Source organism: Mchenga conophoros, linkage group LG5 (assembly GCF_057382185.1).
Source record: "Mchenga conophoros isolate Kocher_MC1m ecotype Shallow Benthic linkage group LG5, M_conophoros_male_GT1.1, whole genome shotgun sequence".
Taxonomy (NCBI): domain Eukaryota; kingdom Metazoa; phylum Chordata; class Actinopteri; order Cichliformes; family Cichlidae; genus Mchenga; species Mchenga conophoros.
This window is the reverse complement of record NC_140530.1, coordinates 14957054-14981466: the sequence shown is the minus strand read 5'-3', so window position 1 is coordinate 14981466 and position 24413 is coordinate 14957054. Positions and strand designations below refer to the sequence as shown.

Genomic DNA, 24413 nt, shown 5'->3' with positions numbered 1-24413 from the left:
GCGAAGCTTTGGTTGAATCTGTTGAACTGTAAAGAATGCTTTTTTTTTTTTTTTTTTTTTTTTTTTTTCCATGTGGAAATATAGTTGGTAGCACAGTTTTAGCTGAAGTGTGTGCGATAAGAGGTGATGCGCCCGTTTGGTCAGTCCTCGTGTTCTCACACCTCCTCCTTCCTTTTAACACCCTCACCAGATTGTGGGTTATAGATTTAAATCCTGCAGCAGGTAGTTCTGTAAGTCTAAAAATGTAAATGTTGCTGTGAGGCGATGCTTCTAGGAATTTGATGTCTTTAGTCGTTTTGTTTCCTTTTATAGCAACATGCAGCCTGTTTCTCTTTAACATATATTTCTAAGTAATTTCCATTTTCAGTTATAAGTTGATATGCCTGCTATTTGGACGTTTTTCATGGTGACATAATAGGATGTAAGCCAGTAAAGTTTCACTAGATGGCGCTGTTGATGCATGTTTGGTTAGCCGGAGGATTAAAAGAAGGATGAATGTGTGCTCTGCACAGCAACATGTGCTCCTGGGCAACATGTTCTTCCAGCATTTATTCCTCCTCCTCTGTGTCTCATCTTTTTATCTGCCGTGTGTGTGTGTGCGCGCGCCGAGTGTGTGACTGATGACTCAGAGTGAAGCATTTGACACTGTCCAGAAAACCGATGATGAAAACCAGGGTGAAAAGCACAGAATTCATTAAAGTCAGACCTGAGATGACAAACACTCAGACCACAGGGTTGATGCCACACATGTTAACAGTATTGCCCAGCTGCTGTGTAGAAACACTCGGAGATGACACTTGACAAGACTGGAAATGTTGTGTTTTGCACTGAATATGCAGCCTTTCAGCTACAAGATGTTCTCACTAACCAGCAGGCCCCCCTGCTGTCTAAGTCTAAAAGACATTTGTCTCATTACTGAGTAGAATTCTCTGCAAAAGATCTCTCTGCTGTTGTTTCAGCACATTGCCACACTTTTATTGATTACTTTAACCTTTATCTTTTAATTAACTGTTTCCATTATCTCTGTGATTACATACACTAAGCGTTAGGATATTATTTATTAACATACTCATTTATATGCTTGCCTGGAATTGTATACCTCCTTGCTGATTTGGCCTGTGGCTACGCTATTCTGTCTGTTCTAATTACTTCAAGTATACGAATCGAGCAACAAGCGTGTGGCTTCAGCTCTAATTCATGGGATACTTTCTCATTAAGGCAAGATAACCTACACCTAATTCAATAGTTTCACATGATTATAGAGCAGATTATCTGATCTTGTAGGTGTACAAGATCAGGTGATCACTGCTTGAGGTTGTACTTTCATTCAGTATTTATCTTTCCACATTTGTTTTTTTTTTTTTTTGTTTTGTTTTTTTGGCTGCCTGACTAGAAATCTTTATGGAAACGCCAACATTTAATTTAGCCTGACATTTTAGATGCAGTCACATTCAATGTGTTTGCTTTTCTTTGTCTACCACCATTCGTTTTGTCTTGACCCACCCATTATAGTAGCCTGAGAAGTAATTGTGACTGTTACGATGGCTGGTTGTGGTAGAAAATGGCAGCATTAGGCTAAAGATGATCCATAGAGCTCAGAAGTAGAGAAACACAGTTGGGGAAAGACTGTAGTAGCTGAAAGGCAGATAGAAGATAATTTATTATTATAGCCCTTACAAATGAAGACGTCTCGCTATGACTGTCTGACTAGATAGCCAGGCCTGGTTATTGGCCAAAGACACAGAGGCAGGAGGATGACAAGAGAGAGGAGATACTTGATCAATAAAAAGAATGCTTGTGGAAAAGCATGTGTAGATATTGCAGTGGATTGAGAGGACTTTGTACTGAAACTGAGTGGGTTCACCATAAGAGAGGCGTTTGAGTCCAGCAGAATGACGTGCTGTGAAGGTGCACACGGCGTTTTATAGAAGCCGACTGAGGATGAAGTACAAGCGATTCAGACACACACATTCACACACGGCTAAACCACTTGTTATCAGCTAGTGTAATCACAGACTTGACATCTTTTCTGCATGTTAAAGCAGTTAAGCCCTTTGTGCACACTCTCACTCGCTCACACACTCTCACCGTACATCGTCTAAAGCAACAGTAATTGCTGACGAGCAGAGCGCTCACCAGATGAGGAGATTTTGATCGGTGCCGAGCAGCGAGTGAGCGCCTCGCACAAATCCTGTCAGTTCAAAGGACAAATGTGTAGGACTGGAATACCTCTCCACTCTCCAGGAGAGTGGTTGTGATGTAATGAGACGGCTGGACAAGACCTATTATCCACAGGAAAAAAAATAATTCCTCTCAGATAATTGTTCTCATAGGAGGCTATAATGATTAATGTTTGAACACTCAAAGTATGAGTCAAAGGTTTTAAAAATTTTAGGAGTTTTTGCTAATTGTTAAAGTAAAATGTTAGGTTGACTGGGCTGAAGCTTCCACAGAGGAAAAACAAAGGCAGGAGTGCTGACCCTGAATTTGTTTTATGTGAAAGTTTTATTTGATTCTAGCTTTTGTTTTTGCTTCATGTGGAAGTCTCAAGATTACCAAGATATTACTTAAGAAAATTATATTTGCAGCTTTAACGTTTAATACTATTAATAATATTAATGATTTATATGATAAAGAGTAAACATTGAATCTTGGCTCTGTTTACCAGAGAACACATTTTAAAACAGGTAGTAGAACATAGTCTAATTTCAGGAGTCAAAGAAAATGAAATTCAAAATCTATTCTAGTTATTTATTTACTTATTTAGGCAAAACTTATTCTTCATAAGATGAAAAGACTCTTCAAGACAGAATCATTTGGTAAGGTTTTCTTTTGCTTTCTTTTACGATTCCCCAGTTTTCCAACAAAGCCTCTTTCTTTTTAGTTGAATTGCATCATTTTGCCTCAATCCCTCCTTTCACTTTTTTCATCTTAGTGTCTTTTTCACTCTCTGTCTGTGGTGCAAAGCAGGCTGATGATGAAGTGTTAATTCATTTAACCTCCCCCAGCTATGTGACGACAACACACATTTAATGAGCAAACAGCTAGACTAACCAATTCATGGCTTTTGTGTTTGTAGTACACTGTGTGTGCGTTCTCATGTTTGGTTTCACGTGTCTCTTGTGGCTGCATGCAGCTATGTACTTCATAAACAGATGTCAGGCTGAGGATTTATGCTCATGTATGTAAACATCACCCTGTTTCTTACTAACACCCCCTGCTGTTTGTTTTTGTGTATCAACTATGAATTGTAAATTCAGTCCAGTTGTTATAGAAGATGTAAACTCAATGGCCACGTTTGTCAAGTGCAGCTGTTCAACTGCCCATTAATGCAGAGACCTAATCACCCAATCACATGACAGCACATCGATGCTGCAATGCGTCTAAAGTTCAAACCAGTAAGCACTCTTTCTAACCAAGGTATGAAGAAGAGTATCTCTGTTGAACTCTACATGTTTAACATTGGAGCACAATGTCTACAGCTGCTTAAGACCACACCAGGTGCCATTCTAGTCGGCTAAGAACTGAAGCTACAGTTGGCCTGGGTTCACCGGAAGTTGGGCAGTAGAAGATTGTTGCCTGGTCTCATGAGTCTAGATTTGTGCTACAACAGTTGGATTGTATCAACAGTTCCAACTCATCAAAATTGCTGATGAGGTGACGTGGTGTTAAAGCAGGGTTCTACGCAGCTGGTTCAAAAGCTTGACCATGAAATACAGCTTCCCAGGTAGAAAATATTTTTCAGTTTTATTGTGTGACAATATTGCTCAGCTCTGGCCAAGATAGAAGGTTAATTCAGTTCAGGTCAATTCAGTCACCTCAAGGCGCTTTATATTGTAAGCTTGAGTCCCTACAATAATAGAGAAAAACTCCAACAATCAAACCATCGCTCTTTGAGCAAGCACTTGATGAGTGGACATAGTGTAAGTAAAAAAAACAACAACTCCCTTTTAACAGGAAGAAACCTCTGGCAGCACAACGCTCAGGGAGGGGCAGCCATCTGAAGGTGGGAGGTTAATGGAATAGAATTCAACTTTACTGTCATTGCACACGTCACAGGTACAAGGCAACGAAATGCAGTTTGCAGCCATCCAGAAGTGCTTTAGCCATGATATAGATATATTACAAATATATATTAGCAATAATATAGATATGTAAGTATATTACAGAAATGGGTCTATTATGGTATGTAATAATGTACACAGTATGAAGGTATGTTATGAATATGCTATAACTAGAAGTATGTACAGGCTGTAGGAAGTACAGGCTATGAACAGGATATAAATATGAAATAAAAACTATACAGAATATGAGATATACAGAAATGTGAACTATGCAGGTTATAAACAGTTGTAGAATTAAAAATTATCGTATTGTACAGAATGATCATTTACACAGAATTATACAGTAGTGCAGTTAAGATATGTGAGATATGTGGATAATTTCTACAGAGGCTATATAAAGTGCTAGTGGTTGTGAGTGGTGGTTCAGTCCATGTTATTATTGTGTGTATGAGGGTACAGGTGTGTGTGTGTGTATGTGTGTGTGTGTGTGGGTGATTGTGGGTGTTTGTATCTCCTAACTAAGTGCCTTTGGTTACTGTTAAAATAAATGTAAAGCTACCTTTGTGCTTGACTTATGTTGTGTTATTGCAAATAATGTGTCACTGTTGCGCTATAATCCCTTAAAGATAACTATGAGTTTGCTATATTCAAATGGCCACAAAGAAGTAAGGCAGTTCTGAGGGTGAAAGGGGCTCCGACCCAGTACGCCCAAGGTGTATCTAATGTAGTGTCCAGTTTTTCTGTTATTCGATTAAAAAAAAAAGACTTGATTTATGACAGAATCATAGTATGGTAGCCAATTACTGTTTTAGGAAGCAAACTTTGTAAAATTAAGATATTTCTGGAGAACTGATGTGAATGTATGTTTGGGATATTAGTTGTGACTGTGACATGGATGTAATACTCCAACCTGCAGCTGTGAATACAGTGTCAATGAGTTTTTTTATAAAACAATGGATGAAAATGTTTGACACGCATCACACACTGCCTCTGGCTTCTGTTACTCATTGTTTGATGTATCTGCCCTTATTCATTGGAGAGGGCAAGTAATGGTGCACGATGCCCCTGCTGCTCCCTGTAAATAAAAATTAACCCAGTTATAAATTGTTTGGTTCACATTTTGAATTAGTGGAGTTTTATTTAAATAAAAGGGGGGAAACGATTAAAAAAAGTGATAAATAATTAAAATTGTCAGTGACTTGTACAGATTGTAACGTATGTCTTTTTAAAAGTGATGGACATGTGTAAGCTCAAGTTCATACAAATGCTCTTCATCAGTACCAGTAGATTTTTAGTGAAGATGGCAACAACCAAACGAGAGGTGGGGTGACAGCACTTAGCTTTACCCATGGTGTTTATTACTGGCACAAGTGATGAATGTGCTTACTTCATTTGAGATGGCAGGAAGAAAGCTGTCACTGAATTAGCCCTTATTTTCTCCTCTCTGTCTGTGTTGGTGCCGTTCTCTCTTCCTCTCCACCTCTTTCTCCCTAATTAAAAAGCCAAATCAGGAGTTAAACTGCATAAACTGTGTCTGCCAGTGACATTCTCCAGCCTAATCCTCATTTTAGCCCTCTTTCCTCATCTTCTCTCTCACCTCTCCTGACTGCGAGTATAAAACCACGGCAAAATCTTTTCTCCCCAAACACAGATTTATTCAAATGTACCATTTGCATAATTCAGTATTTACATAATTGATTTTCAAGGAAGCATTTCTCACCATGTGAGGTGGCTTTGCAGACCAAAAGGTCTCATTTTGACACGCATGTGCACGCACGTTCTTAGTGAAGTGTCACATTCTCTACACACACACACACACACACACACACACACACACACACACACACACACACACACACACACACACACACAGTGTTGCTCTAACATTTCAAGTCTAAATGAAGCATCTGTTGACCCTCATGATACACCCAGCAAACACAATTCAGCTCAGCATAGATTAATCAAATCTATTGAGATCCATTAAATTGGTGTGGTTGTGTGGAGGGGGTGTCATTATTTTGCTTCCTTGCACTGCAACTTCTCCCTAGAAGTCAGTGTCCTGGAAAAACGACCAAGAGCACAACATGCAAACCCCAAGAGGTGTAAAAGCAAAAACACCCTGCATAAATCTCTACAACTGTACAAATTTTACTTCTCTAAGGGTAATGTTAGTAGAAGGACTCAAACAAAAATGAACACTGCTTTCCAAAAAAACATTTGAGTGTGTCTGTAGTTTGCCACAGACCTGGATGTTCCACAAAACTTCCTGACCACTTTGTTCTTTGCCCACATGAGACAAAAATGCATAATCCTATGTTTGGAGGATAAAAGGCAATGCAGACCAACTCCAGAATCTCGTCCCATTTGTGAAGGATGCTGTATGAAGCATCACAGTTTGGGGCTGCTTTGCTAACTCAGGTTCTGGATGCCGTTCAATTATTGAAGGAGTGAATTTAAAAAGGGTTTAAAGAAATTTCACATTAGACTGTTAGGGCTGTCAACTCAAACCACATGAAAGATGGATAAAAACTTGTAGATTCACTATCTACAAAATACATTGATGAAATATGAAAATTCAGATTTTGGAATGGCAAGGTCAGATACTGTGGGATGACCAGAAGATGGCTGTTCAACTGAGACATGGAAGTAAGACTGAAGGAGGACTTTAGGGAGGAATGATCCAAATGTTTGTTCTGTAAGACTCAAAAGTACCAAAAAGCATCTAGTAAAATCAATGCAGCTGAAGAAGCAAATAACAAAAAAAAAATTCAAGTTTTTTCCAGAATTGGAAATGTCTGAAACAGTTTGATCAGACTTTAAATGAACCCTACCACTCCCCGCCATAAACTCCCTGTGATATCTGATTGCACACGTCTGAGAACAGCGCGGGTAATTGTCTGGAGAATTCACAGTGAGGAAGTGAACGTCACGTGTCCTGCCTCCTGCACAGACACTAACTTTGCCTTAGCCAAACGATTCAGTAGTAAGAAGAGCAACTTTAAAATTTGTTAAAGTTTAAATTTGAAATGTTGTTGGTACAGTTACCTGCAGTCTAATAATTAAGGAATATTCCTAAACTGTTGACCTGATCTACATACAAACATAATCTGATCTGCAGACGGTTATAAACCAGCTGTATGTGTTTCTGTTAACTGAGGGATCACAGTGAATTCTATATGTATTGGCTTGATCTAGGTTCCCTGGGAATTAACCTTAGTCTAATTGGAATTCTTCTTTGGCTGTGTTATTGCTAGCTCAGTGGATTCAGACTCTTAATGTTCACATTGAGGCTGCTAACTGCTGGTCATCAGGGAGCTCGGAGCTGGAAAACAATGAGTGGATGCGTCTGAAATGCTATGTGGGCTATGGCCCATGAACTGCACCAAACTGCTTGGGTGTGAGTTTGTCTGCATTTGTATCACAACAAGCCCCTTCACCTATCTTCTAAGTCTTTCATCTATGGAAATGGGACCGCCACACTCCTGTGAGCACTGCTGGGGTCTACATACACACAGCACAAACACAGTCACATTCAGACACATACTTGGTTTAGGGCCAGCCATTGAAGAGCAGGGAGGTTAAACAGCTGGCATCGGCTGTATCCGTTACACGGATTACCCAACACACACATGCATTCTGCCGCAAATGGCTTTGTGAGTTCACCTCATTTAACTGAATGGTGTCTTTATGAGGCATAGCAACATTCGAGCCACCTACTGCTCTAGTCTGGCCCTTTCTGTCCCGTGTCTAATGCCAGACTGGCGGTACTTGGTAGCACTTCAAATTCCTTAACAGAATGTTTTTGATTTGGTGATATTCAAGAATATGCCGTATTATAAGATTTTATTATGGTAGTAAAGACTCGTATTGAGGCTTATAAATGATCATATAAATACAGCTGGTGAACAGCTAGTCTTGGCTGGCCTACTAAGAGGTTTTAAAGCAAACAGTAATCATACACATGTATAATTGCAATTGAACTGTTATTGTTAAAACTAAAAGTTGAGGCTTAAACTAACAGTAAATAATCTGTAGTTTTTTTTTGGTTTTTTTTTGTTTTGTTTTTTGCTGTTGTTGTTGTTGTGGGTTTTTTTTTTTTTTTTTTTTTTTTTTTTTTTTTTTTTTTTTGTGTGTGTGTGTGTGTTTTTAAGCCAGAGAGACTTCTCAGTCTCTGAAGAAGTCACTTACCTGGATTATTGAGCATAAGAACAGGATATACACATGGTCCATTTTTGCATACTTTGTCTACCAACTCTATGTTGTGGTTTCTACTTTTTTACACTCTTTTAAAAGTGTAAAGATAATCTCTTCTCTCTCAACTGAAGAAAAAAATCAAGGCACATCATGAGATACAAGGCAGTGAAGTGAAACAGGGCATATAGGTGGTCAGGACAGGGTAGTGAGGACCGTGAGACTTGTTTCGATCCAAAAACATGTATGAAGATTTTGACACTTGTGATATAAAGTTACTTGGTTAGAGAGTCCATGTTGCAATATACTGGATGTATTATGAGTGCTATGAGTAAATGAAATGTGCCATATAAATAAACTTGCCATCGTTTGAAGGCTAGAATGACATCTCGGGTGACATTTTATATCTGGCAAATTAAGTTTAAATCTTAACCACTTGCTCTGCAGTGTGATGTATTAACCTTGTTCTGTCCTTGATCCTTTTCATTTCTTTCTTCTCTTGCTTTTTGCTACTTTCATTCGCCCCCTTTCTTTATATATCTCTACCTCACCTTCCTTCACTCTCATAATATACTTGTTGGTTGTTTGCTCTTCCTCTTTGTCTCTTTAACCATCTACTCCAACCCCGTGCCTTTCTTATATCCTCTACTGTCTAACTAACTCCTGCTCCTTCTCTCCCTCCCAGCCTGCAGATTTGGATGCCTGGGTAAGCAACACCACCATCGCTAGTGCCTGCTTCTTTTCTCTTTTTTTTTTTTTTAAATCACGTTGTTTTTTTTTCTTGCTCTTCCCTTCTTGCTCTCTCTCCTCTCACTCTCTCTCCTCTATTCAAATGTCATGTTTTCATTGTGCATTAAAGCGAAGCTGTGAGTATGCTGCCGCCACCATTCCACACAAACAACACTTTGGGAGGTATTCAGCTAGAAAATTACACATCATCTGTGCTGCTGGCAGAGGTGATTTTACTCACAAACACATATATACACTCACATCCCTTAAGCGTCAGTGTAGAAAGGGAAAGCTCTGTGAGCACAGTATAGGGATTTACAGATGTGTTCCTTGGGAATACATGCGACTGTTAAGTTAGGATGAGATTAGATTGGATTACAATAAATGTGATGTCACTCAGCGTAAGAGTGTGCGTCTGCATGGTTGTACCCACCATATCAGCAAAAAGCAGGGAAGATCAGTAGATCAGTCAGGGAAGATGTTGTTGTTCCATCTGATCTATATCGCTCTCGCTAATGCACAACTCAGTACAGTAATCAGTCATCATTACACCATCACAGTGTGTGTGTGTGTGTGTGTGTGTGTGTGTGTGTGTGTGTGTGTGTGTGTGTGTGTGTGTGTGTGTGTGTGTGTGTGTGTGTGTGTAATACAGTCTTTCTGTTTCAGTTCTCTATAAATCCAGGGCCCATGGTTGCCTTTTGCTGCGGCACCCGCAGCCACTTACATTGTGTTCATGCACCATGTCGTGTTCATACTGTTGTAGCACTGCTTCACTCATTACCCATATTGGTTAGATATAATTTGCATTCATAAATGCCCTTCATGAACACTAATTGGCATTCATTTTTAAAATGTAGACACACATACACATACCGTACGTTCACCTTTATAGATTACAGGTAGAGAGAATTCAACCATCTCATGCACAGCGTGCTCGTTTAGCTAACTCTTCTAAGGCTGATGCAACTTGACTATCTATATGCAATTAAGATTTTGCAGCTGTTTGGGTTTTTTAACTGCTGCATGATGAAACCTTTAACATATGTATGTAAACACTTGGGTCCTCAACCAGCTGGCAGGGTTTTTGGAGCAACAGTTGAATTTAAGCTCACCTTAGTTTTATTACTGTATAATGCCTGTGTTCTGAATATCATGTTCTCATAGAGCACCGTACCTTTTTTATTGCTAAATGAGTCAGTGACTGTCCAAGCAAAACACTTTCTTGCTTTTATGTTCCAGGCCATGTTTGTTTATTCAATTCACTGTATCTTTCTTTTTCCATTTTAAATGTTGTGATCAGAGGTTCTTAAATTGGCTCAGTGAATAACATCCAGTAATATCACACACTGAGCTCAAGGCATGGCTAAACAACCCTGATCTGTAGTGTGCCTGCGTGACATTTGTGACATTGCTTCCTTACTTGCACAGTCCTTTTTCTTGCTTTTGTCACTTGTCTTTACACCTTTGCTACAGTTAACCACTGTATCTTCTTTTAAGATTATTTGAATCAGTATTTCTTATAAAGAAGTTATTTTCTGTCCTTTTTTTTTGTAATATGAAATAATATCGACTCACTTTAAATTCTCAAGTAGTTAAAAGAAGGTGACTCCATAACAGTTCTCCTTTACAACAAGCATTTTCTTTGCAGCCACCATGCATGGGTATTTCTGACTTAAAGCTGATTTAAAGCTCATTTTCAGTGTATCTTTTTGACGTCTGCCTCCTGTCCTCCTCTGCTTGCATGCTGCTACGTCATGGCCCAAACTATGGGTCTTCCTACAGCCAATCTGCCACCTCGCTGCCTGTCAAAACTTGGCTAAAGCCATTCACCTCATCTTAACGCCAGCGACGCCATGTCAGCCCCTGCCACAGCTGTCCCAGTCTCATGCTACCTGAATAGTTTTGTAAGTTTTGTTACAATGCATGGACATAACCTTAAATAGCTGTTTTGTTGTTAATTGTTGTGTGTTACTTTGTGATGTAGATGTGTATAATCATAGACTTTCATCAAACTATATAAATAAAGTAGTGTATAGATAAGAACACATACATGTTCCTGGAAAAATACATAACTATAAACTTGTGAAGGATACTTAGAAAGTTCTCCTTGTGCTATCTGTGTATCCCCCATATCTAAATGTGTTGTTAAAGGGCAGGTTTCTATGTTTTGTGTGCTCACTAGCAGTGAATAGATGGAGTGCCTTTTGTAGTCTGGCTTGCATTTTCTTGGTAAAAATCTGGAAAGTGTAACTTAAAAACGTGTTAGTGTTTTTTGCCTGTGGCTCTTTTGCTCCGGCAATTCTACAACTGTGCAATATTATATCAGTATTGAGTTCTATATATTAGATCAGTTATGTACTCAGATTATGATTGCACGGTGGGCAAAACAGTTCCAGTGCAGTTCCAGTGCTAGTGAAACTAGACTCTGCAAGTACTTCCAAATACTGTACTCTGTAGCTACAGTAACAAGTGGCATATATATGTTGTCTGTCTTATTATTTGACAGGATTATTTTGTGATTTAAAAACTATTATTTTGCATGATGGTTACTGTGAGTAACCGTGTATTCCTACTTTGATTTACAGTGGGTGGACTGTGTAGTCAGAGTTGATATTTTGCTGTATTTTTCCAGTTCGGGGTTTTGCTGAAAGTCTTGAGGCTTTTAGCGCTACATTGCAGTCTTTAAATGAGCACACATTCAGTCCTAAATGGGTAAATGGCTTGTATTTGTATAGCGCTTTACTTAGTCCCTAAGGACCCCAAAGCGCTTCACACTACATTCAGTCATCCACCCATTCACACACAAAAATGCACAATACGATCCAAAATTGATGAGCCACACTTTATTTCTTTATTTTTTTCCAAAAAATGGGAAGCTGGTGCAGTGATTAATTGAAATTTGCAGTAATACTTGGAAATACAGTATATGAGTCAAAGAAAAAGGTGTTTTTACATTTTCAACAAGCTTGAAAGTCAATATTTGGTGTGACCACCTTTATTCTTCAAACTGTCTGAACTCTCTTACGCGGCTTTCTTGTCATTTCTTCAAGTAGTCTTTAGGAATAGTTCTTCAGACTTCTTGAAGGACATTCAAAGCTCTTCTTTGGATGTTTGCTGCCTTTTGTTCCATTCTCCCAAGATGTGCCACACTGCTTCACTTATGATTTTTATTATTTTATTGTGGGGCCTTTACCTTACAATATAAAGCACTTTCAGGTGACTCTTGTTGTGAATTGGTCCTATATAAATAGAATTGAATAATGTTGACTTTATGACTTTAGTGCATTGGCAGTGTGTTTGAGCTCATTTTATGCTGAAAATGAAGCAATCGCTAATCAGACACTTTGCAGATCTGAAGATGCTTTTCTGTGTTCAGAATTTGGACGAGATCCCTAACACCACTGGCTGAAATGCATCCCCAAACCATGTCTGTGTTTTACAGACTGCTCTACACACACACTCTGTTGGACATCTCCTGACCTCAGCATACACAGTGACAACTATTTGAAACAAAAATCTGGATTCCTCACACTGTCAGACCTGTTGCCACTGATTTTCAGTCTAGTTCTTGTATATTTGGCAAACCTCTCTTTTCTTCCTGTTTTCCATCTTTAAGAATGGCTCCTTGGCAGCCACCTTTCCATTGAGACCATTTCTGATGAGACATCAGTGAGCAGTAGATGGATTAACCAAAGGTCCAAATGCATCACTCAGGACCTGTGTCAGGTCTTTGCTGGATTTTGTTTTCCTGTTTGTTAAGGACATGACTTTCAGATACTGTTCATCTGCTGTAGTTATTTCTTCAGGCCTTCTACTACATTTTGTTGTAGTTGTTGTTTTTCGCTCTGGTTTTGTCTTTTCTTGTCCTTTTTTCCTTTTTTAAGGATGCACCACCCACCATGCAAAAATATGCCAGGTTTTCAGCTCTTTGGGACTCACCTGTTGGTGCAAAAATACTATTTTTATGGCGATCAAGCTGTGTTATCATCAGTATCTTTCATAGATTCAACTGGAACATTCTGCTAGTAACAAAGTGCCTAAAGATATAATTTAAAATTGGTTCTTTGCTGAGTTGTCTGTCATGTGTTGGCACAACTCTAGTTTTTCTTTTTAAGTTGGGTACCTTTTCACACTTGAATGATTCATAGATTACTGTTAAGTGACAAACTAGTCAGGTACAAGGACTGGACTGAAACTCAGTGAAAAAGAAGCCAATGTCCAAAGAAGAAATCTAAAAAGACTTTCAGAAACTTGGAGACCTGAGACCATTTAAAAATGACAAAGTCTGGCAACTTGGAAGCAAAACCTAAAGAAAGGTGCGTCTTGAATCATTTGCACACTATATGAAACCGGATCCCAAGACTACAATATTGATGTGACACAATAAACACTGACCAGTACCATCCAAGAATTTACACATGTATGTCATAAAACAAAGTGCTATGTCATTGACAGCTGGTCTTCACATGTCATTTAAAAAGTGGTATACTACTTATTCTTATTCTTTTTCCCTTTCCTTTCTCCCTCTCTCTTGCAGGCCCGAAACCTGGAGATGAAAGAAAGGGAGCTTGCTACTATATCTAGCTTCTATAGGGAGCAATTGGAAATACTGGAGAAAAAGGTAAAAGCCATGTCCTTATCTCATAAACATGACTGCTATTGCATATCAATATTGGCAACACTAACATTAGTATACTGTTTAAAACAAGAAGCCAAAACTCACCTGAATGGCTTTTCCATTTGTCCACTGGTTCCCTTGTTTTTCTGCTTTGTTTCTCCCCTCTGGAGAGGTTCCCTGATGGGTTTGTTAGAAAGATACAAGAATTTACATTTTTTAGATGTATAACAGCCGATCTCACTAATGAGATGAAAAACATCCTGTAGACTTGGAATGAAAAGACAACTTCACATATAAGGAATATCAAAACAAATCCTTAAGTGAGATACAGTATTACTCACTCTCCATAGAGATTAACATCTTGGTGGAATACAAGACACTGTTTCCTGTCTTGGAAATGCCAAGCCCACGTACCAGTGTCGGAATATGAATGTAAATGAATTAAAAGTTTCAGCAGGCAGATAAGAGGCGTGACTTTCTGTTGATGTGCCTGCACTCAAGAGGTTCCTCAGATAGCTGGAGTTGCCTAATGCAATGCACTGTGCTTTTCTGTTTTCTCATCACTGTATACCTTTGTTTTGTTTTTTAGTGCTTTAAAGGAATTGTGTGTTGTTTTCCCTCTACCTAATTTGCTTTTGATATTGTGCACAGTAAAAATCACTGCAATGGTGGTTTGCTTTCTTTCAAAGTACCCAGTAAACTTTGTGAGGAGTAAGGCTGCACTGGCGTAGGATTTTGGTTGATACTCTAAAGCATATGCAGATGCTGCAAGGACTGAAAGTAAATTTAGAAAGAACAATTCCAAATTAACACCGATGATAAAGTATAATGAAAAATTATGAATAATTAAATGTAAAGGAAACAGGGTTTGAATGGATGAGTGAATTTCTTTTCTGTTCATTATCTTTGTCATGTTTAATTTGACTGCTCATTTTAAACATGACAAAAGTTTTAAATAATCTCATGTGAGCCAAAAGGTCAGGCTGCTGTAAACGTTCGGCTTCCATCAGTGTTTTCAACTCTTGGATCTGTTTGATGCCAAAAAGAGAGATTTCCCTGGCCGTCTCTTGGCTGTGGGCAAAGCAACCTCACCCACATGTTCTGTCTGACTCAACAATTTGCTCTGCACAGGAAATGTATAATCAAACGTAGACGAATAGCAAACGTTTGATCATAAAGCAAGCTAGGGGGCAGCTCTGGCACAGAGGGTTGAGTGGGTCATCTACTAATTGGACAGTCAGTAGTTTGAGCCCCGAATCCCCCAGTCTGCATGTCAAAGTATCCTTGGGCAAGATGCATCCATCAGAGTGCGTCTAAATGTTGGGCAAAAGGCCTTAGGCATAGGAAAAAGCATTTTTATTAGTGGGTGCGTGGATGGGTAAATGAAGCTTTGTAGGAGTGCTCAGAATAAAAAAATTCCAATATTGTTTAAGCAATCATAAAAATCAAAGCAAAATATTGAATTTGCTTTATTTGTATTGTAGTTGTAAACATTTAAAGTAAGAGTCCCTATAAATAAAATGTGCAGTGAGATAATAGTCAGTCAATGTTATAGCACATTTCCCATATGTGCACTTATTAACAGGGACATAAATAGACATAGTTTCATACAGCTTACGATTGAAAGATTAAGTCCACCATTATGTTCCACATTAAGCAAGTGATTAGTGTTAACTTTGCTATTGATGTTTTTGCTGTCCACTTCCATTTTCCAGATCTTATATCAGCTCCGACATCTAATTGAGGGACGGCTAATTCCAATAAAGAAGAGCAAAGCTTTTTTTCTTTGTCTGCAGCTTGTTTACAAAAGCTCTTTGTCAGAAAACGATGACGTAAATACCCACAAGCACCTGCTTCCGCCTGGAGGCAATGAGGAGAACTCATAGAAAGTTGGCCTCAAAGAAACGGTAGCTAAATCAGCTTTTTTCAGACAGTTCATGAACTAAGGCCCAGTATAAGATAAGGGTTTTTCTGAAATGTGAATACTATAGTGTTACCATAGTAGACTAAAAAAGAAAGATGGAACTGGAAATTAGTCCAATAAACTTTAAGGTTACATTGACATAACCTGATAGCAAAATACACAATGGAAATACACAAGGAAATGAAAAGGTATCCGGTAGATGCAAATAACCTTACTCCAGTTTCCCTTCCCTTCATCAGTCCCGTTTCCCTCCTTAAATCCCAGCTTTCCCTCAGGTATTTGGTAGACACTCCTGGGGTCTTGACTCCCTTTCTGCGCCTCTACTCAGTCTCTCCCTCCCTGTAGCAAGACCCATCAGGCAGAGGGTTACTTTATCTACTCCCTAACACTCGCCTCCTTTAGGCCTGTGAGAAAACCTTTTACATAGGCAAGTTAAATGGGAGGGCCCCTGCACTCCGTGCAGCAAGCAACACGCGGTGCAATACTTGACGGAAGAGACTGATTGGCAGAAGAGTGCAGGATGGTCTATCTTTCTCCGCTTGCTGCTGCAGTCCCGTTTTCTATCTTTTTTATTTCGCCCCTCACTTGCACACAGCTGACCTGCATTTGAATGAGGAAGCTAAAAAGCAGGGTACTGAGAGGGAGAGATAAAGAGGCTATATGGACTGTGCATTAAACAGACAGTCTATCCTGAGCCGGCATCCTCCACCCTCCTCCTTTTTCTTCATTTTCCAGTCTAGCACTCCATTCATCCAGTTCTCCTTTCAAGCTTCCTCTCCATTTCCTTTGCTATCTTTTTTCTTTTCACTCGCTCATACCTGGTGCAAATTCCAGTGGGGCTGAAATAAATGGCCACTTAAAAGTTGAATTGTGACTGACACAGGTTATATACATAAATGCAAAGCACAGGCTGAAACAGTAATGTGTCTCACTTGTGACACAACTGATTCAATCAAGTCTTTAAATGGCTTTCCATACTTTAGCCTTTGTACATTCTGTGAAGACATGTCAAATGTTAGAACTGAGAAATGTTATCAGTAACAGGATTGGGTATTGTTGCAGCTCAATGTAAAACAGAGAAATTGAAAAGAATCCAGCCTGTTATCGGCACACAGTTCAAAAAGCTATTATCCGCGATTGTATGGAGGTCCATTAGTACGCATGGCATGGGTAACTCGTGCACCCAAGGAGCAATTCTTGAGCTGCTTTCTCTTTTAGCATGACAGATGCAACAGGCATGATTTCAAATGCAAATTTCAGATTTAAATTTGGCTGATGCACAGCAGACTGACAATCTTCAGACCCGGCTAGGTCTGCAGGGCTTTATTTATTGGTTCATTGTATTATTTATCTCTAATTTTATTTTACATTGCAAATGGAGTTAGCCAAAGGTTGGAAAGGCTGTAAAAAAAAATAAAAATAAAATAAAATAAAGGACAATCCACTGGTAATCTGTGTGTGGCGTTCCACTGAATCAACATTTTACTTTGGCTTAGCGTCAGATTTTTCTAACAGGTTAATAATGGTGTATATAACTGTGCGCACACTGTGTGTGTGCCAGTGTGAGAATACACACAAGCAAGCTCTAGTGTCCAGTTTGCCTTAGGGATGAATGATGATAACAGGCTGTAATGTTTGTCTAAGGGCTGCGGAGACTGTTTGAATTCACTCCTGACACGAATGTGAAAACGGTGTGTGCATGTTTGTGTGCAGGAGTTTGTAGATTTGTGGGCTCTGACAGGTTTGCGCGCATGCTGTCATATCAGAAATAATTGTGGACAATCCATTGCACAACTTCCACACATACATGTTGTGTATATACAAAACAACACACAAACGCTGCAACGCCGGCTGAACATACCAGTGCATCTTCTAATTCTGCTCCTTCCCAAATCTCCTTCCCTCCTCCTCTATTTTTTGGATGCCTCCCTAATCTCTCAACAGTGTAGAGGTAGTGTATATCTGTCTTCCTGTGGAAATATACCCTGTGACTCTGTAAACAAGCCTCACTTTAAAATTCACCTCTTTTAATCCCTTCTACCCCCCCTTTTGTCGACTGCTTCCTCAAAAAAAAAATTAATCCTCCTCCGTCCAAGCACGGCGCATGAAACAACCCCTCCCTCGAAATCCTGACATCAGCCCATCTCAGTCCACAGCTCCTGGAGGGTGTTCAGACAAGTGTACGCTCAAGGATCATCTGAACACAACAATTCAAGTAGAAACACAGATTTAGTCACACACCTGCATGTATGCAAGCTAATACACAACCACTAATCCCCTCCGTGAACCTTTCCAGCAACCCCAAAACCTTGCCTTCCCCCACTGAGGGCTGTCATCCCCTCTTTCTGCTTCTCCATATAGGGCTTTTGTCCCCATGGGTGGAAATGACTTGGAAGATCTCAGTGTGTATGCCAGTGATAGAGCTACCTCCTCTCTGTAGTCACGAGAGCTGAGCTAGGGCTATTCCTTGGGGTTTGTTCTTGATTAGACACAAAATAACGTGTGTGTGTGTGTGTGTGTGTGTGTATGTATGTATGTATGTATATATATATATATATATATATATATATATATATATATATATATATATATATATATATATATATATATATATATATATATATATATATATATATATATATATACACACACACACAACCACTGAACAGCATCACAGCCCCCCAAAGTTTCTGTTGGATTAGCTGTACCTGCCTAGCTTATTCACATATGTTGATTCTCTTGGTTTTTCCTTTGGTTTGTGTGGAGAAAAACAGACAAGATGTTCAAATGAAGCATGAAAGGCTCCAAATTGGAAAATTCCTGACAATCTCTGAAGAGCACACAGTTTGCAGGGGTAAAATATAGTGTTTCAAAGTATGTTTTACAAGCAGTGACTGCATAACTAGTGAAAAAGTTTGTTTTCATTGCAGGTTTCTGTGATTTTTTTATTTTATTTTTTTTTTAATTTATTTTTTTGCATCACTCAGTCACCTATCAACCACTGCCTTATCTCTCTGAAACCTTTTAAGATCGAGCTTTCGTTTAGGATTTGCCAAAAAATGACCCCTTTTGACAGCAAACATTTCGACACAGTCTGTATTTATAAAACAGGCATATTAAAGTCTGCAGTCCCTTTAAGGAAGGTCCTGCTATTGTGCATCTGTTTTATTGAGTTGACTTGGACACTTGATGGAGATGAGCTCTACCAGTGCTGTCCTCACTGTTACAAGTTAAAATGTTTGCTACAAAAAAGGTTCATTGTCAGCAACAAGTTCACTTTACCTTTAAACCATCTACTTGCTGCTTCTCTTTCTGGTGCCCAGCTCTCTTTGTCCTGCATAATCAGAGGCACCCATGGGTTTAAGCCCCTGTGGAGACATCATTTTTTTTATTTATTTTTTTTATCTTGGCTCAAACACTTGATGTCCCACAAGGGAACCATAAACTTTCAAGTTTCAGCTCAGCCTTCCTCGGAGTCTGTCCATTGAGCCCATTGACCTGAGGCTAAGGGCTAAGCCACTAATGGGAGACTAAGTTCTTACCACAATATTCCCAAAGGGTGAACCAAAGTAGTAGCTTCACTCCAGCAAAAAATGAGTCTTTAATGTCCATGAATTCAGGGACTGGTTGCTAGTACTGTCAGATTATGGCATTTATTAGTGATGGTTTATGCTTAGTAGATTAATAAAACATCTGAGCAGAAGTTCAGAGGTCTGAAAATGTCTCTTCTTTCAAAAGTACAGGATGGTGGTATGAAATATGCTTGACTTGAAACCTTTGAGTTGGAGTTATTACTCCCCCATCCCTGTCAAGGTATGGTATTTAAACCTAGTCATATACTGGCAAAGGAGAGACATGGCGACAAGAGGAGTCTAATCCTGAGTTCTGTCCTGGATAATCCAATATAGCACAGCTAGGAAGCATAACTGGCAGTCATACACCTGGGGATGTTTGGCATTTTCACATTTTGAGTTATTGTGCAGCCCAAACATAAACTCAGGCAGATAGGGGAGGTAAAGTGTAGCTACATTTACATTAGCATGTTTATGCACCTCTGCATTGTCCACATTTCTGTCTTAGCGACTGTTAGGTGTGTTTGAAAATGTTGTGGTTGGAAAAGGAAATTTATGTGCTGAATTGATTTATTATCATATTTATAATGGATCTTTTTGAATCCCATATAAAAGGTGATTCTTGTCTAAATCTGGTGCCTACAGCTTCACTACTTCATCAAAGTTGGTGCTGATTTGAAATATCCTCCTCCTTACAAGACTTATGACTCCTTTTTTCCATCTTTTCTTTAAAGAACAGGGATGAAGATAATGGAGAAGCAGATTATTACACCGTAGTGAATACTAAAAGATAGGATTAAGGAAAAGATGCCTATGACATTACTTGATTCAGTTCCAACACCAGACATTCAGATCAGAAATTGCATGTCTGCACATCAGCTTGAAATAATGAGATGAGAAAATGACTAGGGGGCACTGGAGGAGTAGAGGACTAGGGATTGTGGGGGAGGTTTGTGTTTGATCCCATCTCTTCTCTACTCCATCACTTCAATTATCTTCCTCTCCTATCACCCAGTCTTTTGGGAATATGGGGAATAATTAAGTAAAAGCCGGAGCACCGCGGTTATTGGTTTAAAATGGCGATTACTGCTCACTGAATGCGTACGAGAGGTTTGGCTACAGAGATTTGCTTTGTGTTTGGGGTATTCTAGACAAACTGTATTTCAGAGGTTTCGACGCAAAGCCTGCCAGGTGATCCTACGTCTTACTGAGATGATGATTTTAAATGTACTCGAGACTTTTTCCCACACAAGCACACACGGGAAAGTTCCTCAACATAACTGATAGAGGTCCATATAAGTATGCAGATATCCAGTCATTTAACAGATTGTATATTAACAGCTGCCTGGTTCGAAGGAATGTGTGTGTCCATTTGAATCCCTGTGAAAACAGAGCAGGAAGATGTGCATAAAACGTCTGTGAAAGGCAACCTGGGGTTGTTTTCTATTAACTTTCTGCTATTTCCTGCTCATTTAGACCACGATGCTGTACAGTTAGCACTGTGACCACTGATTACAAAGGCGTACTCTATGCGACCTGGCTCTAGTTACAAGATCAATTTGTGATGTAACTTTATTTAAATGCCACAGTTTGTCACATGAGAGAAAGGAAAAACACGAAGTACTAACAGACTATCAACATTCAGATTTGTAAGCAGGCTGTAAAATTCAAAGGTCACTAATTTAATGAATGTGACATTTTCCAATGTTGTTTTATGCATTTTTCTTATCGTTGCTGGCTTTTAAAGCTTGTACTAAATTGGAAAAGGTAGTTGTAATTGTGGTAAAATTATGTAGATTATAATTCATGGCACTTGATTTGGGGACTTTAATGTAGTCTGTTTTGATTTTTCTGTTTTGTAATTGTGTGATCTGAACATTAAGTTATACTAAGCCTTGGAAACAAGTTCTAGTATCATTAAATGCAGCCTCCGTAGAAGCTTTTTTTTGAGCCATGAAACACTGTTGAATTCATTCTCGTATTTCTTACTTTGTCTATTTGCCTGCAGAGTTTTGAAAACTACAAGGAGACGGCTGAACAGTACAACCAGGCAGCTACTAAAGCTGAGGCTCGAATCCGGTAAATATTCTGTATTATCTTTGTAACACTATGTTTTGGTCAAAGAACCTGCTACACTGCTACTTGCTTGCTTACTCAGTATTTATTTTTCACTCATTTCATTTCTAGATTGTTTTTTGCTATTTTGCATCAGGGTTTTTTTTAAATACACCTTTAAATGATCTACTGAGATTCACATCTGATTTCTTTGCTCTATGCTAGCCCTCCAAATTTAAATGGAAGATGCACTGGGAAGTTGTCAGAAAGCAGATGTGCTTGTGTAAAGGTGTAAAGGCTATTTGCAACATTGGTATGCTGTTAATGTGAACACTAGACTCCCTGCTGCTTGGCACTTATCCACACATAGTGGAGAGGCTGGGTGATAATTTGCTATTATCACTTCATGTTGCCTCCATAATATTATTGTGACAAAAAATCTCTAATTACCATATCAATTAATATTCCTCTCTTGATAATAAGGTAATGTTTCCTGTTTTAAAATACGTGGGAATATACATGGATTTTTTTAAATAAAAAAAATGGATCCTTAATTTTGTATTAGCTTTAAATCACAGGCCATTTTTACCATTTTACCTTTACGATGGATGAATATCAGAACAAAACAATGTCTAGATATTGCTGCGAGATGTTGTCTTTACTTTTCAGTTCTAGATTTGGCACAGTGAATAAAGTAAACATATCTTTTCATACCTTTTATGTTTGCTTTTCTTGCCTTTGTTTAAGCTTCTCGGTTGTTTCTTTGAAATCTCACTTTCATGTGTTACTGTACTGTGAAAAAATACAACTGAATTTCTTTTTCTTTTTGGGCTGCATCTAACACTGAATTTTCATAATCAAATGAAGATGGGAATATTTAGCGTGGTACAAAGTTAATTCTGAGGCCCTGGGACCATTGGAGAGTGGCTAGGGGAAAAAAAATCACTGTTAATCCAGACAGGCGCACACATTATCCTCAAAGCTTTTAGGAGTTGTTCTCTGATCTGATGGTCTACAAGTAGAGCTGTTTGGAAGCAGGAGTCCTTCACATGAATAGAATTCCAGTTTGAATTATTTGAAGGCATTTAAATGTTGAAGATTACACATGTTTCTACTATGAATACCTGACTGATGTGTAGATTTGTACAATGACATAGGCTCATTTCCACTTGCAACTGTTAGGTATGGGGTTAGACTCCCGTTTGCCTTCAAAACTGACTTAGTCCTTCATGGCATAGATTCAACAAGGTGCTGGAAACATTCCTCAAAGATTTTGGTCCATATTGACAGCGTCAGTCATATCATGCATATGCTGCAGATTTATTGGCTACGCATCCATGATTCAAATCTCGCGTTCAACCACATCCCAAAGGTGCTCTATTGGATTAAGTACAGTGATCTTATTGTTATGTTCAAGAAACCAGTTTGAGATGGTCTGAGCTTTGTGACATGTGTTACCTGCCGGAAGCAGTCACCAGAGGATGTGTGCACGGTGGTCATAAAAAGGGGTCAACAATAATACTCAAGTAGGTTGTGGCATTTAAACAATGCTCAGCTACTAGGAAACCTAACGAAAATATCTTCCCACCATTAAACTAACAACAGCAACCTGAATTATACCAGTTTAATGGTATGTTTTCAAGTAGTGTAGGAGATCAATCAGTGTTTTTGAATCTTTTGTAACCTGGATTTGTAGCCTCAATTTACCAGTTGTCAGCTGACAGGAGTGGCACCCAGTGTGGTCTTCTGGTGCTGTACCTCATCTGCTTCACGGTTGTGATGGGTTGTGGATTTAGAGATGCTCTTCGGAAGATGTTGGTTGTCAGACGTGTTTTGTTTTGTTGTGTTTTTAGTTACTGTTGCCCTTCTGTTAGCTATAAGCAGTCTGGCCATTATCCTCTGACCTCTGACACAAAACATTTTGGTCCACAGAACAGAAACTCCCTGGTAATATTCTCTTTTTTAGATCAACCCTAGAAATGGTTGTGCAAGAAAATCCAGGTTGATCAGCAGTTTCTGAAATACTCAGACCAGGCTGTCTGGCACCAACAGCTATGTCAAATTCAAAGTCTCTTAAATCACCTTTCTTCCTCATTCATTCAAACTTTAACAGGTCATCCTGCCTGCCTGCCTGCCTGCCTACATGCATTGACTTGCTGACGACTATCTGATGAGATATTTGCGTTAATCGGCAGTCAAGCAGATGTACCTAAAAAGTTGCCAGTGAATGTATTTATCTACAATATCAGAAACATCTACTCTGTTTCATCACGGCTTCTTCTGCATATGTGCAGATCAATGGATTGCGTCTGCTGGAGAGATTTCCCAAAGCAGATATTTATAATGCATTCCATAAATGAAGAGCCTAATCAGCGGGTCCCTCCAGCCTGACGCTTCCATCGGTTTTTCAATCTCATTTCTAATTTATCTCACTCTGGCTAATTAGACATTTGTGTTAACAAGCAGTTCAACAGGTATACCCAGCAAAGTGGCTGATAAGTGTGCATTAATGTAGCACATTGGAACTTCTCTGTCCGCACACGTTTTTGTTTTTGTGGTGGGGGGATGGGATCGTGACGGTCTCTAATAGCCACCAGCCTGGTCTGCTCCAAGGCAAACAGAAATGCTGTGACTTTGCTAGACACAGTGGTGCTCTCCTGGGACAACAGTGATTTCAGTCCTGTCAAAAAAATCATGTCAGTTTGATTCAACACTGAGCCACCACCACCACACCTGCACTGCCAGAGCATCTGAGCATTTCTAATTTATGCCCCTCCATAATACTTGTTCTCACTTCTTTCCAATTTTTTGTCAGAGAGCTGTTTTCCTTTTGGTTTCCATTAACACATACTTTTCGGTCTGTACCCTGATGTCTTTTTGTACATAATTATAATAAACGTGTAAAAACGGACCATTAACAAGACAAAATTGTAATTTAGGAGGTGCCAGTATCAGGGTTTTACAGAAGCAGTGCTAAAATGATAACCCTACTACAGAACAGTTCAAGTCTTTGAACTGTTCTGTAATAAGTTGGTTTTATTATTGAGTAAACATTCTTTCTTCTTCCACTTTGTTTCCAGTGTGCACATACTTAATGATTACTATCATTTAATGGATCAGTCTGAAACCTGGAACCTGGATAGTAAAGGTAGAGCAAGTTTGTGACGAAAGTCATTAGTGGGTGGTTGGTTAGTGTAATGGCACCAAACCTTCTACAGTGTTGTTTGTATTTGAATGCAGCTGTCATTTCCTACATTGAA

At 39.0% G+C, this 24413-nt stretch overlaps 1 protein-coding gene across 3 annotated transcripts in view; it reads left to right on the top strand.

Moving 5' to 3' along the window:
* chchd6b (coiled-coil-helix-coiled-coil-helix domain containing 6b) overlaps window positions 1–24413 on the top strand; it is a 54830-nt gene that overhangs the window by 8097 nt on the left and 22320 nt on the right. For 2 of the 3 annotated variants that reach the window (XM_085273514.1, XM_085273513.1), the window contains exons 5-7: window positions 8941–8961; window positions 13522–13605; window positions 21107–21177. In XM_085273514.1, the coding sequence (XP_085129640.1) occupies window positions 8941–8961; window positions 13522–13605; window positions 21107–21177 (176 nt within the window). The remainder of the gene's footprint in view (window positions 1–8940; window positions 8962–13521; window positions 13606–21106; window positions 21178–24413) is intronic. The other variant, XM_085273515.1, reaches the window with a different exon arrangement.